Source organism: Chelonia mydas, chromosome 7, assembly GCF_015237465.2.
Source record: "Chelonia mydas isolate rCheMyd1 chromosome 7, rCheMyd1.pri.v2, whole genome shotgun sequence".
NCBI lineage: Eukaryota > Metazoa > Chordata > Testudines > Cheloniidae > Chelonia > Chelonia mydas.
Window position 1 is genome coordinate 27,678,319 of NC_057853.1, and position 18,960 is coordinate 27,697,278.

At 38.9% G+C, this 18,960-nt stretch overlaps 1 protein-coding gene across 6 annotated transcripts in view; it reads right to left on the reverse strand.

Annotated features, from left to right (window-relative positions):
* The window catches only part of CACNA1D (calcium voltage-gated channel subunit alpha1 D), a 321,562-nt gene that overhangs the window by 174,657 nt on the left and 127,945 nt on the right, over positions 1-18,960 (reverse strand). For all 6 annotated transcript variants that reach the window (XM_043551625.1, XM_043551623.1, XM_043551627.1 and 3 more), the window contains exons 4-7: positions 17,988-18,127; positions 10,061-10,203; positions 8,014-8,166; positions 6,450-6,646 (exon numbers count right to left, since the gene is read on the reverse strand). In XM_043551625.1, the coding sequence (XP_043407560.1) occupies positions 6,450-6,646; positions 8,014-8,166; positions 10,061-10,203; positions 17,988-18,127 (633 nt within the window). The remainder of the gene's footprint in view (positions 1-6,449; positions 6,647-8,013; positions 8,167-10,060; positions 10,204-17,987; positions 18,128-18,960) is intronic.

Here is an 18,960-nt window from a genome sequence, read left to right on the forward strand (position 1 = left end):
ATACCCCTAAAGTTTCACTGCACTCAGACAATGTTATAGAAATGATCATTTCAGTTAGAAAACTCTAAGATGTTACAATGAGTTTGTGTTGCAGGTAAGACTTAATATTTGAGACAGACAACAGGTTGTGTGATGTTTCTTTCTAATGTTGGAATATGTTATTATCACAGTATTGGTGTTAAATGATATAATTTTAAAAAGTTAATATGTTAAGTAAAGGATCACTGGGACACATGCAGACAACATCTCTACCTACCCAGTGCAAAAGGCTTAAAAATACCTCAGATTACATGGGAATATTTCAATGAGAGAATTTAAAACTCCTAACATGCATCCCTGATATGGTGTGTTATACAGGGGTACCCATTAAAATCAGCATTTTTCCAGTTGACAGCCAGGCATATCTGAGATACCACCCTTTTTCCTTACACTTATGGCTTGTCTTCACTGCAATGTTAGCTCGAGGAACAATTCAATCTTTCCCCTAATCCAACGCCTGTCCACTCGTAAAATCTCTAGCTCAAGTTAAATGATGTTTAAACCTGAGCTAGCTGGCCCATCAGGAGGTGTGTGGTGAAGTCTAAGCGCTGTTGCCACTCAAGCTAGCAACGCAATGCGGAGCCAGCTACAGGCTACATATTTGATTTAGCACAACTCACCAAATGCTAATCATTCTGCTAATCCAGTCCCTCAGTTCTGCTATCAAATTACTTTGTGTAGCTGAGGGTTGTTTCACAGTATGGCCACTGACACTCAAGCTATGCTAGCTCAAGTATAGTTACTCAAATATAGTAATTCAAGTTAACTGTTGCAGTGAAGAAAAATCGCTGTGATATCAACGGTATTAAGGGCAAATGATGGCCTTTTAGTGACAGGCACCATAATTTATTATATGTACCCCTGTATATCAAATGAAACTGATTAAAATAAATTGCAAATTATAATGCATCATTACTTTATAAATTAAGCATTAGCCATAAATGTCATATAAACCTAGAAAGTTTTATTTGATCTTCAAGGATATAAAAGCACATCTAGGGCCAGATTTTCAGTGAGAAGTCTGCATTTGCAAAATCGAGGTTCAGATTTCTGAACTCTTGAGTGTTTGCTAAAGCAAACAGGAAACATGGCAAAGAAAGTGGGCATACTCAACTTTAGGACTGATTCAAAGCATTAAGAACCAATGTGTGTGACACCTGCCATCCTGTCTGACAAAAAAGACCTCCAGAGCTGAAAGCATAAGTTTCTCCAGACTGAACTAAAGTGCAAGGTTCCACAGCTGGGGCTGTCACAGATTCACATTCTCTGTTTATCAAACATATAACATAACACACACTGACCAGTGGGTTACATGTATATGCACAACTTAGAATTAGAGAAATATACAAGCATGGGCGCACACACATACACTAACCTTATTTGAAGCAATCACAGGCAAGTATGTGAGTAGCAGGACCCATATGAGTCAATAGTAATTGAATGGTGCTCAGCACCTACCAGGATTAGGCTGGTATCAACTCTGGATGTGTACAAGAGAATATTATTATTCAAACTTGGATCATTTCGCAGAGGAGTTCACTGTCGTTATCCAGGTGATAGTGAGCAGTATTAGTGAATGTTTTTGGAAGCTGTCATTTTCTGCTGACAGAACATAAGAACGTGAAAATATAAGAATGGCCATACTGGGTCAGACCAATGGTCCATCTAGCTCAGTATCCTGTATGCTAATGCCAACAGTAGCCAATGCCAGATGCTTCAGAGGGAATGAACAGAACAGGGCAATTACACAGTGATCCATCCTGTTGTCCTGTCCCAGATTCTGACTGTCAGAAGTTTAGGGACACCCAGAGCAGGGAACTTATCTAATTCTTCTTTGAACCCAGTTATGCTTTTGGCCTTCACAGCATCCCTTGGCAATGAGTTCCACAGGTTGCCTGGGCATTGTGTGAAGTATTTCCTTATGTTTGTTTTAAACATGCTGCCCATTAATTTTTTTGGGTGGCCACTGATTCTTGTGTTATGTGAAGGGATAAATAACAAATAATAAATAAATTCCTTATTCACTTTCTCCAAACCATTCATGATTTTATAGCCCTCTATCCTATCCCCCCCCTTAGTCGTCCCTTCTCAAAGCTGAACAGTCCCAGCCTTTTTAATCTCTCCTCATTTTTGTTGCCCTTTTCTGTACTTTTTCCAATTGTAATATATCTTTTCTAAGATGGGGCAATCAGAACTACACACAGTATTCAAGGTGTGAGCACACTATGGATTTATATAGTGGCACTATGATATTTTCTGTCTTATTATCTATCTTCTTCCTAATGGTTGCTAACACGCTGTTCACTTTTTTGACTACTTCTGCACATTGAACAGATGTTTTCAGAGAACTATCCACGACTCCAAAATCTCCTTCTTGCAGGGTAACAGCTTCTTTAGACTCCATCATTTTGTATGTATAGTTGGGATTATGTTTTCCAATGTGCATTATTTTGCATTTATCAACATTAAATTTCATCTGCCATTTTGTTGCCAAGTTCTATGAAACCCCTTTATAACTCTTTGAGGTCAGTTTGGACTTAACTATCTTGATTAATTTTGTATTAGCTGAAAATTTTGCCACCTCACTGTTTATCCCTTTTTCCAGATCATTTATGAATATGTTGAATAGCATTGGTCCCAGTATAGATCCTTGGGGGAACCCGCTATTTACCTCTCTCCACTGTGAAAACTCACGATATATTCTTATCTTTGTCTCCTATGTTTTAATTAGTTATTGATCCAAGAGGACCTTCCCCCTTATCCCATGACTCCTTACTTTGCTAAGAGCCATTGGTGAGGGACGTCATCCAAGGCTTTCTGAAAATCCAAGTACACTATATCCACTGGATCACCCTTGTCCGCATCCTTGTTGACACCCTCAAAGAATTCTAATACATTGTGAGGCATGATTTCCCTTTACAAAAGCTGTGTTGACTCTTCGCCCATCATAGTATGTTCATCTATCTATCTGATAATTCTATTCTGTACTGAAGTTTCATCCCATTTGCCTGGTACTGAAGTTAAGCTCACCAGTTTGTAATTGGCAGGATCACCTCTGGGACTGTTTAAAAATATTGGCATTACATTAGCTATCTGACTGTCATAGCACATTTAGTCATTCTGCAATTTCATACTTGAGTTCCTTCAGAACTCTTGCATGAATACTATCAGGTCCTGGTGACTTCTTATTGTTTGATCTATCAATTTATTCCAAAACCTCCTCTACACCTCATTTGACAATGTACATCAGGATGCACGTACTCCCTCCAACCCAACTTACACTTGCCCACAAGGTAACCCTACATAGGTACTGTTACTGGTCACACAGTGAACAAATGAAAACTAGCAATGTGTGCAGATTCTATTTGGATTTATGTTTCTATTTGCTGCAGTATTTTTAGCACCTCAGGTAACTATAAATGGGGCCACATTTAGAAAGGATCTGTTCTTCTTATTTTATTTCAGCTTCTGGATTATTGAAATACCATTAGGAGAGTTGATCTCATGTTATATCGCCCCCATCAATAGCTCCCTAAGACTATAAAAAGCCCACAATAACATAAACACAAGTTAAAATACAGAGATAATGGGGTTTCTTTGGGTTCTGTAAACAATCCTATTCAAAACTAATATGTGTGCTTTCCTGACTGCACAAGACTTTTACACTTTTATTCATCATTATTACTAAAAATGTTTCACTTATTAGCTAAATAGCAGATGAACCGCTTCATCAATAGATAAAACCAAATTGAGAAAAGTGACATTCTTCCATCCTGGTAAAAAGATTCCAGCTTGGGTGTCTACAGAGAGAGAGGACCAAGAACCAATTTTATTTAAATGGTGTCTTCAAAGCAAATTCAGAGCAAAATATCTGCTATATTTTACAAGGTAGGTACGCTTCTTCGTGTTTCTGGTCAATAAGCTCAGTATCTTTTCGAATGAAATGAAAATTGACATCTATGTAGTGCAAATATCCTCCATGTGGAAAAACTGTATACTTAAATAATGGGTTTTTCTGAGTTAATTCTCAGCTTTGCTTGTTATTGCCTCTCTTGGTCTCAAATAGCCTGTGTTTGATGACTTCAAGGGCATATTGCAAGGCCCGTCTGTTTTTTTAATGTTTGGGGAGGGTGGAGTTTTATGATGGTGGTCTTGCTTTTATAATGGGGGGGGGTTATTTTAATTTTTTATGCATCTGATGAACCAATTGGGTGATTAATTATTAAAGGAAAAAAGTCATCTTAATTTATTTATTTTATTTTGTATGAATTATGTATTTTAAAATGTGTTATATCTCCTAGCGCTTTTAGGATAAGTTATCTTTGTATATATTGAAAGAAATAATAAATAATAGGCTCATAACTACCAAAATGTGAGTATGCTCTGGCTTCCAAAAATTAAAACAGCATGTGTTCTCTACTGCACCCCTCCTCTACTCTGACTTCACTTTTATGGGGCATGGAAGATTTGGGTTTTTTCCATCACAAATACAAATGACATAATCACATGCACAAACTGAACATTCATAAAGTCTCCTGAGACAATTAGGAAAAGATAAGGAGAGCAAGCAAGCAAGCGAGACAGTGAGAAAGAGAAAGACAGAACAAGTGCATGTTCTGATTGTTCCAAGAAACCAATACCAAATTATAGAAGGGGAAAAATATACCTTATATGAGTAACACTTATGTCATAAATGTCTGATCTGGACCCAAGCCTGCATTTTAAGTGTACTAGTAAGTGCAGAACTGGGCTCTCTTTCAGAGCTCTGACAGTATTTTCTGGTAAGCAAAGTTCAATATTTTGCCACGTTTGTATCTTGCAATCTTACAGATTGTTGGTTTGCCATTTTAATTATTTTGTAATTGTGATATCATCTTACGAAGTGTCTCTGTGTAGCTAGGCACCCCAGTGTATCACGTTGGATTAAATGCCTGGGCTACACATGCTGATGTGGTACTGTATTTCATTTTTAGCTACAATATGCTTCATCTTGATTCACTGCAAATGACCCCAGGCTACAGAAGTACCCATTCACTGGGATAATACCGTATCCTTTACTGCACTAATTATTTCATAGAAAATTTTAACATTAGCAAATAATCCCACTTGGCCACACTCAGCCACAAAGCAATCTAAATTATGGGCTACTGTGAGCAACAGATCCACAGACTCACTCATAGGTTGCAGTTCCAGCAACAAAAAAGTTCAAATTTGTTTAGCTACCTCCCCCCGCATTTTAACATCATTTTGTTCAGAATTTTTAAAATTCACCATTTTTTGCTTCATCAGTCCTTTAAAATCCAATTTTTTTATCTTGCATTTACTAAGATCCTGATTTTGAAAACACTTATTACTGAGCAGAGTGATTATTATGAAAAGTCCCATTGACTTTAAGCAGGAAGCTTAGACTTGTGGTTAATGCGGTTAATGTGGTTAATTAGACTAGAACTCTGCCACAGACTTCCTGTATGACCTTGCACAAGTCACTTAGGGTCAGATTTTTAGAGGTACTGAGGGGCCTAAATACACAGATAAGTGCTTAATTCCCCTTGACTGCAATGAGAGTTAGGCTCTTCTGCAAATCCAATTAGGTATATATTTGCATATTTAGATGCCTAAATATCTTTAAAAATCTGTGCCTTACTCACCCTGTGCCTTAGTTCCCCATCTGTAAAATGGGAATGAAAATATCTCCTGATTGTCCATTTATACCATAAGATCTTTGCAGTAGGGTTTGCTTCTCACTATGCCCCAGTGCAGTGCTGGATACAATGGGACCATAACCTTAGCTGTGGTCTCTAAGAGATACTGTAATGCCAAAAAATAAGGACTGTGCTTAGTAACACAAAAGTGTTTTCAGGATTGGTTCCTATGCAGTAGGGATGGCCTTTGATATACATTTTTGTTGTTTCTATGGAGACATACTTGGGCCTGAACCTTTCTTGAAGCATAATAGTCAAGGCTTGGTACGTCTGAAAAAATGGTTTGTAGGCCTCAAGGCAAATGAAGACGGCTGAGAGCTTGCTTGGGTCTAATTTACCATAATACTAAGAAAAATAGAGCTTCTAAACAAAATCAGAAAAGATCTACTTAAAAACTATAGGCTTGCAAAAGAATGCTAGTCCAAGGGACACAAATATAAGATTAAATTTATCCAAATGGAATAGGCTTAAAAAAAACCCAGCAGTGCAGAAATCTGCTTCTGAAAGGGCTTTTTAGCCTGAGGAATCCAGTGAGATGCTGTGACTGGAAGAAGAGTGCAGCTGTGCTCCTTTGCAGCAGAACTATCTTGCCAAGATTTCTTGCTCACAGTGTTGTTAAACATAGTTAGTTTCTCATCTGCATATTGAAGTTTGTTTTAAGAGTAAGCAAAAAGTTCAGAGATTTCTATTTCCTACCAAGCTACTTACCCAGTACAACACATCAGTCCATCCTTCCATGGTTATACATTGGAACACAGTTAACATCGCAAAGGCAAAATTGTCAAAGTTGGTTATGCCTCCATTTGGTCCGACCCAGCCTCCCCTACATTCGGTGCCATTCGTGGCACACTGACGTCCATTCCCTGAGAATGCACAAGGTGCTGGATCATCCTCAACTAATATATCTGAAATTGACAAAAAACACTTCAGAATTCTGCATTCTCAAAATTTTTGTGAAATAACTTGCTTGTGAGGAGAAACTCCAATACTGACGGACTACAGACAGCATTACATGGAAAGATTATTCATTCAAGACTTGATCCTGAAAGGTGCTGGGAGTCTAAGGGTAATGCAAGGCATTCATCTCTCAGGATCAGGTCCTACGTGTGTAAAAATTGCCATACTCAAAAATTAACAGAGAAAACAGTTCAAATAAAATAACAATGAAATGAAAGAGAGAAGGTGGTGAGGTAATATATTTTAATGGACCAACTTCTGTTGGTGAAAGAGACAAGCTTTTTATACATACACATATATACAGAGCTCTTCTTCCAATCTGGAAAAAGTAATCAGAGTGTCACAGCAAAACAGAAGGTAGGGCAGATTGTTAAACACAAGAAGTTAACACCCTGTCCCACCTCGTATTTAGCTGTGACACCCTGATTACTTTTACCAGACCTGAAGAAGAGCTCTGTGCAGGTCGAAAACTTGTCTCTTTCATCAGCAGATGGCCCATTAAAAGGTATTATCTCACCCACCTTATCTCTCTCATGTCTTGGAGCCAGCATGGCTACAACAGTGCAAATGAAATGAAGCATTTTGCCAGCTGTAGGTAACACAGTGAATTTTTCAATTACTGAAGTTTATCTAACATATGCTTTCTTCTCATTACTCTTTCTTCGCTTTTCCATCCCATATTAACAATTTCCTTCCTCTCAGCGGGTAAGCAGTCCAGGACTAGATCCTGCATTTAGTCTATTCCATTCCAGACTTCACTGGTGGAGATGTACCCTACCTACTAAACTTCATTTCTCTAATGATGATCTTTCACTCCTCCGAAGACCTCCCATTCCAAATATTTTCACTGTATCATTTAAACCCACATCTGAATGTAGGAGGATTGGATTCCTCTATTACTCATCTCAGTGCTTGCTCTTATAATCATGCTGCCCAAAGTGCTGAAGCAGAGAGACAGCCAGCTATCTGCCTCAGGAGGGAAAGTCTGCTCTGTGATATGACTAGCTCTTCACTAGCCTGGGATTCAAAGTCCGATGACTGTGTTTCCCACTGTAGGCTGTCGCTATCTTATTGGGCTGACCCTTTGGCTACATTTTTTAAAAACAAGATCAGTTCATAGCAAGTAGCAGGGCTCTATTGTTTAGTTAGCATTTTAAAATATAATATGCTTTTCCTACAATCACGCAACCTTATGGAAACGAAGATTTACAATAGTTTTAACATCTAGGACCCTATCATGCTCCCACTGAAGTCCCGCTGACTTGAAAGGGAGTGGGATTGGTCCCTTATGTAAATTAGTGGCTTCATTACTTACCTGAATCAACAAGAAAACATGATTTGTGCATTTTTCCAATAAAAAGTTCCAATCCTATAATAGCATAGATTATGATTACAAACAATACCAAAAGGGCAATATGGAGCAGGGGAACCATGGCTTTTATAATGGAGTTCAGGACAACTTGTAAACCTAAAAATAAAAACCACACACAAAGATAGTGAGTTAGACTTTATATGGCATTAACTTTTCCTGATTATGAAATCTTTTGCAATTATACATAATTAGAAACACATAGAAATGCCATCAATTTAAAAAGTGTGATGAATCTATGGTTTCTGCTGAACAAGACACACCAAAATCTTCCCGCACCAGCTCACAGTCAGAATTTTCAGGCTGCTCAGTTTCAAAAGCAAATGTCCAAGCACAGGGCTGCTTTAAAAAAATTTAAAGCTTTGTATTCTGTTAAAAAATTCTAACTGAACATCGTCTGTAACAGAAAGCAATGCTTGAAAGACAGCAACAAGAATCCATAGATGGTATGAATTCCAGGTGGTCACTGGGATTTTACATCACCTGAAGAATCTTGAAAAATCCTGTGCTCAGGCCGTCATCTTGCAATGAGCTCAGGGCAGCCAGGTGCAGGGGGGTCCATCTGCACAGAGCTCATTACAGGATTGGACCTTTGGTCTGGAAGGTCTATAGTGCTGGTAGAGAGCACTGCACCTGTATGGTAAAGATCTTTAAAACAAATACACCGAATGCAACTTTAAAATATAAACATACTTGGACACATTCATTTACCTTTCACATTGTTTTTATAGGTTTCAGAGTAGCAGCCGTGTTAGTCTGTATTCGCAAAAAGAAAAGGAGTACTTTTTGTTAGAGACTAACAAATTTATTTGAGCATAAGCTTTCGTGAGCTACAGAATGCATCCGATGAAGTGAGCTGTAGCTCACGAAAGCTTATGCTCAAATAAATTTGTTTGTCTCTAAAGTGCCACAAGTACTCCTTTTCTTTTTATTGTTTTTATAGTTTTTCTTTTCCCTAAATGTATATTGGTTAAATTCTGCACTGATAGCACTTCAAGCTTCAAGTGACTGGGGGCTGGCCCAGTATCAATGAAGCAGAATATGGCTTGCTTGTATTTAAACAAAGACTTTCTCCAGCACAGCATACCCTTCCCCTCCCCCCATTCTGCGTGATTCTCCACTGAAGTTATTTTCCTAAATCTGTGTCATCACAATCATATCCATGGTAACAGATTATGATGTAATAAACACAGCATTATTACTTTGCTGCTGGATCGAATGTGAGAAACTGGGTTGTGAAACAGAGAGGCCTCATTCAACTGAAAGCATCAATAATTAATAATGAATGAAAAGGAAATAGAAAGGATAATTATAAAACTCAACTGTCTTTTTAAAATAATTGCTCTATTTTTCAAGTTTCCTACTTTTGGAAATTGCTCTTTTATTCCCTGTAGTCTAAGCATCAGTAAATCCCATTAAGATCAACACCAGTTATTTGCAACCACGCAGGGGAGAAAACATGTTGTTTGCTTTGGCATACATTTACCTACATATGGGCAATTTTAGGAGTAGCTACATAGTATGTTTCCCAGGATTTGGGTATCAAAAATCTCAACTTTATTTTCTGGTGTTTTTGCTTTTGATATTTAAATTACTTCACAGAAAACTTCTCAAAGTTAAATGTATTCTTCTGTCTGCCTAGTGAACTGTGTAAGACAATCATATACTGAATGAGTTCACAATCCCTTATTCTACTTCAAACAGGATATCGTACATCTTGAAACACATTTTATCTACATAACCAGATAATGAAAGTCAACTTTACCCTATCACTTTTATTCTACTTTCTAGAGCAAGAAGGTTAAATAATCTGAAAAGATAAGTGAGCTGTAGCTCACGAAAGCTTATGCTCAAATAAATTTGTTAGTCTCCAAGGTGCCACAAGTACTCCTTTTCTTTTTGCAGATACAGACTAACATGGCTGCTACTCTGAAACCAACAATGGAATGGTTATTTTATTCACTCCAACAGAATTAAACAGAAAATAGCTTACTGGGCACTCCTGATACAAGCCGGAGAGGTCGCAACACACGAAAGGCTCTGAGGGCTTTGACATCAAAGCCACCTGGTTTGCCACCTGAGTGGCTACCTCCTTCTGTTTCTTTGGTTAATTGTTCCAAAATTACACTAAACAATCTACCAAATAAAAAAAAAGAAAGGTCAGCATCACCATCCATTTACCAAGTAATCAAAAGTGTTAGGGAATTGCTTGAACTGAGGATAGTTCTGAAAAACTGTTCAGCTGTCAAAATGACATATACTTATGTATTAAATCATGACAGAAGGGTTATGAAGTGCAAGAGCTCCTAATCCCCCAAGAGAGGGATGATCACACAGTATCCACTAAATTAACATGCTGTTAGTACCCAGTCTCTGCCAGTTTTACACAGATGAAGCTACTTTATCACGGCTTTTTGCTCAGACATTTCAGACTGTGAGGTTTGCAAAATCAGTTTTTCCGTTAGAACATTAAATAGATAATGACAAAAAACTCACAGTTTTAAATTGTGTAGATGATATGAACTCCCTATGACACTACAGTTCAACATTCTAAACATAGTAAGCAAAAGAAAAAAAAACCCACAAAAATATTCTCCTTACAGTCAGACATTTCATAAAGTGTTTCTTAACTGGCAGAAGCCATTTACTAAAATAGTGTCAGGATGGAAGTTCAGTAATCATAATAGTTAAAACTGAAGCAGGTGGTTAAGATCAGCAGTGGTCTCAAGATTTGCTTCATTTTGCATGCTATATTTCAATTTGCATTGTGAAAACTTCCATGTTTTGCTAGATTTCAGGTGTGAGCCATGCAAGCCATAGTGAGCATCATCCAGTTTTCCACACAGAACTATCGTGCAATGCCTGATCAGAACTCAGCCTAGTTCCACTGGAAGGTCTGTGAACCTCAGCAAAAATTTCAATAAACTTGGCCTGTGTTTTAGATTTGTAAAATACACCTGAAAGCAGGAAAATTTTCTCCAGTTTTGAGTTTTGTCTGGAAAGTTTTTCACAGCTCTGGTTATAAATCATCAAGAATCACAGACTAACACGGCTACCACTCTGAAACCTAAGAAACAGATGTTATGTTTAGTAGCTTGCCAGAGATGGAATACTGGAGGCTTCCCCTGGACCCCACTGTGACATTGCACCCCATAATGCTTACGGAAATATGCTTATGAGTGTGAATATAATGTAACCGGAATATGTTTCATGCAAAAGGTCTCTTGTAAGGTATCATTACAAAGCTTATAATCTAGTGAGTGTGTTCATCCTATTTGTATGAATGTATCATTCTTGTATCTGAAACTAGGAATATAAAATATAACTCTGAGGTCCTATTGTAGTTATGCAAAGTGTGGGCCATTAATGGTGGTTTAGAATCTTGATGGCTCCCATCAACTAGGACAATTGACTGTAGATGGCTCTGTTTACTTGCAAGCCTTTATGTGAGTCAGGCCAGGAAGAATGAAGGCTTGGGATCTCACAGGACATGTGACCATGTCACCTGGTACTGGAATCCACCTTAAACCTGGTGCTTTTCCATTTAGAAGGAGGGGTGGGGACCCAAAGAGACAAAAGATTCCTGTCTTATGCCAAAGGTATATAAGGGGGTGGAACAGAACAAAGGGGCTGCAGTCATGAGAAATCCCCTAGCTACCACCTGAGCTGGAACAAGGACTGTTCCAGGGGAAAGGATTGGGCCCAGAATAGAAAGGAATCTAGTCTGTGAAAGAAGCTTATTGGAACATCTCTGAGGGTGAGGTTTCATCCGTAATCAGTTTCTTACTGTTTTAGGCTTAGACTTGCGTGTTTTTGTTTTATTTTGCTTGGTAATTTACTTTGTTCTGTCTGTTATTACTTGGAACCACTTAAATACTACTTTTTCTACTTAATAAAATCACTTTTTGCTTATTAATTGACCCAGAGCAAGTAATTAATTCCTGGGGGAGCAAACAGCTGTGCATATCTCTCTACCAGTGTTATAGAGGGTGGACAATTTATGAGTTCATCCTGTATACGCTTTATACAGAGTAAAACGGATTTATTTTGGATTTGGACCCCATTGGGAGCTGGGTGTCTGGGTGCTGGAGACAGGAGCTCTTCTTAAGCTGTGTTCAGTTAAGCCTACAGCTTGTGGGGGACGTGGTTCAGACCTGAGTCTGTGTTGCAGCAGGCTAGTGTGTCTGTCTCAACAAGACAGAGTACTGAAGTCCCAAGCTGCCAGGGAAAACGGGCTCAGAGGTAGTCTCAACACATCAGGTGGCAGTCCCAAGGGGGTCTCTGTGACCCAACCCATCACACCCACAAACACCCAGCTGGGGTCACCCACTCCTCTTCCCCAGTCTGTTCCACCATCTGTGGAGCACCTAGATCTTGGGGTCATGATCTGACCCACTTAATTTACACAAATCAGAGATCCACATATTTTAAGAGATGGCAGACATTTGACCGTTTATGCTTAGTTCAGCAGAGTAATTAAATACGGACCTAACTGTAAGCATGTGAGTAATCGCATTGACTTCAATGAAACTATTCATGTTCTTAAAGTTAGGTACATGTTGCTGAAATCAGGGCCTGAGTTGGGGGGGAGGGGTGCTGTCAGGCACTCAGTGCATAAGTAATTCCTCAAATTAGAGATCCACAGGTACAGTATACTGCTGTGCAAGCTATCTCCTTTGGGACCCGATTCTGGACTCTTTTCTCAGGTGAAGCTCCAACTGAAAACCGTGGAAATTTGGCCTGAAAAGAGAATGCAGGGCCAGGCACTAAACAAGTGGGTGGATTATTCTCTAAGCAATCCATAAACTGCTTGATTTCAATGAGAGTTTTGACTGAGTCGGGACAGAGAAAAATGTGCAGGGCTGGCCCTCAGCTCTGCCAGCATATATCAGTCCTATCAAATCCATCAAGCCCTTGATTTTCTTTGAAACATAACATTTACTATCCAATATCGTTTACTAAGGCCATTTAATATTCTTTTAATTAAATGTCCAAATTATTTATGTTAGAAAACTGCCTTTTGTATATGCACCATACTTTCTTGTCTTATAGATGTACATTTTGGAACGTTGTCATGATTTTACCTTTGGAGCCATTACATTTTCTGCTGACAATGCACAGTAAGAGCATTTAATTTAATGTATCTGGTGCTGGACACCAGGGGCAGCTCCTTTGAAGCTATTAAAATGTCTAATGAAATTCCATAACAAATCCATTCAAAAGGAATCACATCCAGAGATGATTCCATCTCTACATAGGATCAAATACAAAAATCAATTTTTCAGTAGGCTTCTCTCTTAAGAGTGCAAGTTAATCAAATAACTGGCCCTGTACTGGCTTATCATGTTCTGTAACTGATTATTTTAAAACTAGGGTGCTTGGGTAAGAGGGCTGCATTTCCTGTGAGCCACAGACCAGTTTTCTGAGGGTTTCTTTTACTCTATCATGGTGGGTTGATCTTTGACTACATGGTTTGCACCTCGTACACCAAGCCTTCCTATTCTGGACTGGTGAAAGGGCAGGGACTTGGGTCATAGAATGAGGCTTTGAGTATCTGATGGGAGACAATCCAATTCTTCTTATATACCGTGGATTCAGGGTTAGCATTTGATGTAATTAAACTTAGCCAGTTGTAGTGACTGTTTTATAACTAGGTGGTAATTTTCTTGTTATCACATGATGTTTTGGAGACAGAGGGCCAAATATAGATGTGACATACCAGATGGTATGACACAGACCTCCCCTTACACTAATTTATCCTCCCTTACACTCACTTACACACACATCACTCAGAGATGTATGAGAATTTGGTGTAAGACACACCCATGTCCACGAGCAACATGGTTAGATGAGGTGTGCTAGTTTAGGGATTTGCTCAACTGCCCAGGGCTACAATAATCACATGGCCACCAGATAAGGGAGACAAAGAGGTAGACTATTTCAAAGATTGCTTGGTCTGAGAGAGGAGCTCCCTTGTGTGAAGTCCACAGCGCCTGACCACAAAGCACTCCACTACAGAAAGGCCTCACCAAGCACCATTTGCTCTGCGTCCAACCTGTTGAGGATCACTTGACCTGATGCAGAGCCTGATTACATGATGATTATCTATTATTTGTATTACTATAGAACCTAGGAGCCTTAGTCATGGACCTCCTGCACATCGCAGGCCACAGAAACTCACCCACCCATAACCTCTGGCTGAGTTACTGACATCCTCAAATCTTCATTTAAAGACTTCAAGTTATAGAGAATCCACCATTTACTTACAGCAAGTGACTTGTGCTCCACACTGCAAAGGAAGGAAAAAAACCACAGGGTCTCTGCCAATCTGACCTGGGGGAAAATTCCTTCCAAACCCCAAATATGGTATTCAGTTAGACCCTGAACATGTGGGTGAGACCCACCAGCCAGGCACTTGGGAAAGAATTCTCTGTAGTAACTTAGAGCCATCCCCATCTAGTGTCCCATCTCTGGCCATTGGAGATAGTTAGTAAAAGCAGACCCGGATGGACCATATGCCATTGTCGGCAATCTCATCATGCCATTCCTTCCATAAACTTATCAAGCTCAGTCATAAAACAAGTTAGGTTTTTTGCTCCCTACTATTCCCCTTGTAAAGCTGTTCCAGACCTTCACTCCTTTAATGGTTAGAAACTTTCAACTGATGTCAAGCCTAAACTTATTCATGGCCAGTTTATATCCATATGTACTTGTGCCAACACCGGCCCTTAACTTAAATAACTCCTCTCCCTCCCTGGTGTTTATCGCTTTGATGTATTTATAGACAGCAATCATATCTCCCCTCAGCCTTTGTTTTGTTAAGCTAAGCTCTGTAAGTCTCCTTTAGTAAGGTAGGTTCTTCATTCCTCCGATCATCCTAGTGGCCCTTCCTGTACCTGTTCCAGTTTGAATTCATCTTTCTTAAACAAGGGAGACCAGAATCTCACACGCAGAATTCCAGATGAGATCTCACCAGTGCCTTGTTTAATGGTAATAACACTTGCCTATCTCTACTGGAAATACCTCACCTGATGCACCATACAATTGCATTAACCTTTTTCATGGCTGCATAACATTGGTGGCTCATAGTTATCCTCTGATCAACCAATACCCTAGTCTTTCTCATCCTCTGTCACATCTAACTGATACATACCCACCTTATCGAAAAAAATATTTTTATTAGTCCCTAAATTCATGACCTAGCACTTTGCTCTATTAAATTTCATCCTATTTCTATTGCTTCAGTTTTCAACGTCCTCCAAATCTTCTTGTATGATATTCCAGTCCTCCTCCGTATGGGAAATACCTCCCAACTTTGCCTCATCCACAAATTTTGTTAGCACACTCCCACTTTTTGTGCCATGGTCATTAATGAACATGTTAAATAAGATCAGTTTCAAAATCAATCCTTGAGGAACTCCTAGTAACCTACTAACCTCTCTTCCAGCCTGACAGTTCACTTTTCAGCATGACCTGTGGTAGTCTCCCTTTTAATTAGTTATTTACCCACCTTTCAATCCTCATAAAAATCCCCATCTTCTCCAATTTAACTAATAATTTCCTATGTGGAATTGCATCAAATGCCTTACTGAAATCTAGGTAGATTGGATCTACAGTATTTCCTTGTCTAGAAAATCAGTTATCTTCTCAAAGAAAGAGATCAGGTTGGTTTGGCATGATCTACCTTTTTTGAAACCATTTTGTACAGGGGTTCTCAAACTGGGGATTGGGACCCCTCAGGGGGTCATGAGGTTATTACATGGGGTGTCGCGAGCTATCGGCATCCATCCCAAACCCCATTTTGCCTCCAGCATTTATAATGGTGTTAAATATATTTTAAAGTGTTTTTAATTTAGAATGGGGAGTCACACTCAGAGGCTTGCTGTGTGAAAGGGGTCACCAGTACAAAAGTTTGAGAACCACTGATTGTTGTATTTTATCCCAGTTATCCTTTACCTCTGTGTGCTTTAACTACTCTCCCTTTCAAAATTTGTTCTAAGATCTTGCATATAATTGAAGTCAACCTACTGGGCTTGTAGTTTTTTGGATCACTTTATTCCCTTTTCTTTAATATAAGTATTATAATTTGCAATTCTCCAGTCATAGGATACAATCCCCAAGTTTACAGATTCATTAAAAATCCTTGCTATTTGGCTTGCAATTTCATGTGCAAGTTCCTTTAATATTCTTGGATGGTGATTATCCTGGCCCCCTGATTTGGTCCCATTAAGCTGTTTGAGTTTGGCTTCCAACTTACATGTGGTAATTTCTACTTCCATATCCTTGTTCCCATTAGCCACCCTCCTACTGTTCGCAAGCTCCTCATTACCCTTATTAAAAACTGAGACAAAGTATTTGATAAGATGTTGACCCATATCTACATTATCTTTAATCTCCACCCATCCTCAGTGTTCAGCAGTCATTCTTCTTTTCTTGTTTTCTTTTTATTTATATGGCTAAAGAATCTTTTACTGTTGCTCCCTTTACTCCCACTTTAACCATGGGCCAGAATGTGCCAGCAGATTGGTACTATGGCAATAATTTCAGTAATTTTCATTATTTAAAAATAATATTTGAATATTGGGTATTTACATGTACACAAAACAATAGCAGATTTAGTAATTACAGTTATTTCCCCCAAATGCTGGCCTTTCCCATTAAATCACATTATCTTCATTATCTCAATGATGTGAGTTAGGAACTCTCTCTCCATCAAATTCCTGGCTCATGTCAGTTAAAAGCAAACTCTGAGTATCATTTAAACTATTTTAAAAAATGCATTATGAGACGTTGCATGCCAAGGGTTTCTTTGCAAGTCAGAAGCAATATTTCAAGTGATGTTAAATGGCAGAGCATTTCACTAGGATTCCCCCCCCCCCCCCGCGCTTTTTTTACACTTAACAGGATCTTCACTATTGAAAAAATTCCTTCTTTCAGTCTAATCAGACAATATTTGCATATTTAGGGAAAACAGAATATATGCTATAAGATTAACTCTTTGATGCCTGAACATAGGATCTCTTAATGCAGCATGTAACACAAAGAGAATCAATGCTAATAATATAAAACCTGCTGACACAACAAGGGACAGATGCTGCAAAGCCCTTACACAGTTATACAGTGACAATGAGGAGGGAGTAAGGAATTTTCCCACACTTGTGGGCTAGGCAAAAGGGCAGTTCCTGCACAATGGGGCGTGCAGGAAATGCTCCTTCACCACTCCCCTGGGGGTTCATGGCACCCCACAGGGGACAGGGAGGGCAGAATGTAAACAGAGTCATGGTTCCATCCTACCCTCTGCATCATGCTGTCCAGCTGTGTGGTGGGGAAGGGGCCAATGTGCTGCATCCCATGAAAGGGGATAGAAGTGTCCAGTCTCCCTCTCATGCCAGGGAGGTGTAGCAGGTGCTCTGTCTCTTTGAAGCACGCAGCCCTTTTCTGGTGATGTGTATGGGGCAGTGCAACTCTACAGCACCCTCAACACTGGGCTCTGCTTAAAAGGCACAGCTGAACCCTGAAGGATTATGGACCCAACCTCTACTCATATGAATAGTCCCAGTGGGTGCAATGGGACAACTCATACATATACGAATTTGCAGGACAGGGCTCTAATATTGGACCTTGTTATGCCATCCATTTTTAGGCAGAACTCATTGAATGCATTGTGGTCTTCTGCTTTAAGGCTGATTGTACAATATGACCCAAGTTCCTCCATTCTGAACTGGGAACCTTTTAGGGCTTGATTCTGCATCTTCACTCATGTGAGCTGACCAATAAATTATGTGTGAGTAAAAGTTAGTAGGCTTTGGCCCTTAGTCCCATCAGAATAAGGCATACAGCTACGTTGTCATAAAGACAATACCACATTTTCAGAACAATGTTTTTAAAGCCTTGTTTAAAATGAAGTGTGAATGACTTACCCTACTACTACTATGACAAAATCCAGTAAATTCCATCCGTTTCTAACGTATGCATTGGGGTGTAATAATAATCCATATGCTATAATCTTCAAAAATGTTTCAATTGTAAAAATAATCAGGAAGGCATATTCTACTTTTTCCTGTAAAAGAGGAGAAGAAACAAGTATTAGAATAAAAGATGAAGTAATGTAAAAGGTTCTTTCTTTAATTAAAGCTTAATATGGATAATTGAATAATTGCATCATTATTATTATTATTATCACCCAATCAGTATTAGGAAGACACACTGGCTCAAGATGGTCTCTCTCTTTGAATCTAAACAGCCCTTTTATGGCATTTGACATAATATTTAGAACAGTCAATACCACTAGCTATAATTAGATGGGAATTTCCTTGTTTTGACATTGCTTTGGAAACAAAGGTCCAAATTTATGTCCCAATTCTGCAATTCTTGTGCACATCCTTAACTTTACATATGTGAGTTGTCCCATTAATGCCACTGGGAATACTCACAGACATAAAGTTAAGCACATGCCTAAGTGTTTGCAGGACTGGGTCCTTAGAGTGCTAATTAAAGAGGTATAACTTAGTTTCCCTTACATTCACCTAAACTCAATTAGAATCCATAAATCCTAACCGGTCTATTGATGTGTAAAGGAGTCTGAGTTGCTGTACCTAAGGAGCAGGATAGCATATGTTAAGTTGGCCCTTATCATACTTTAATTTTATACCTTCTTACAACAGCAAGTAAGTTACACATCATATCAGCATAGCACATCAGCAGAATAGATGTAAGTTGGCCTAAACTTAATATAAAGGAGTCTACGTTAGTTTAAAGAAAGGGAGTACTTATGGCACCTTAGAGACTAACAAATTTATTTAAGCATAAGCTTTCGTGAGCTACAGCTCACTTCATCGGATGCATTCAGTGGAAAATACAGTGGGGAGATTTATATACATAGAGAATATGAAA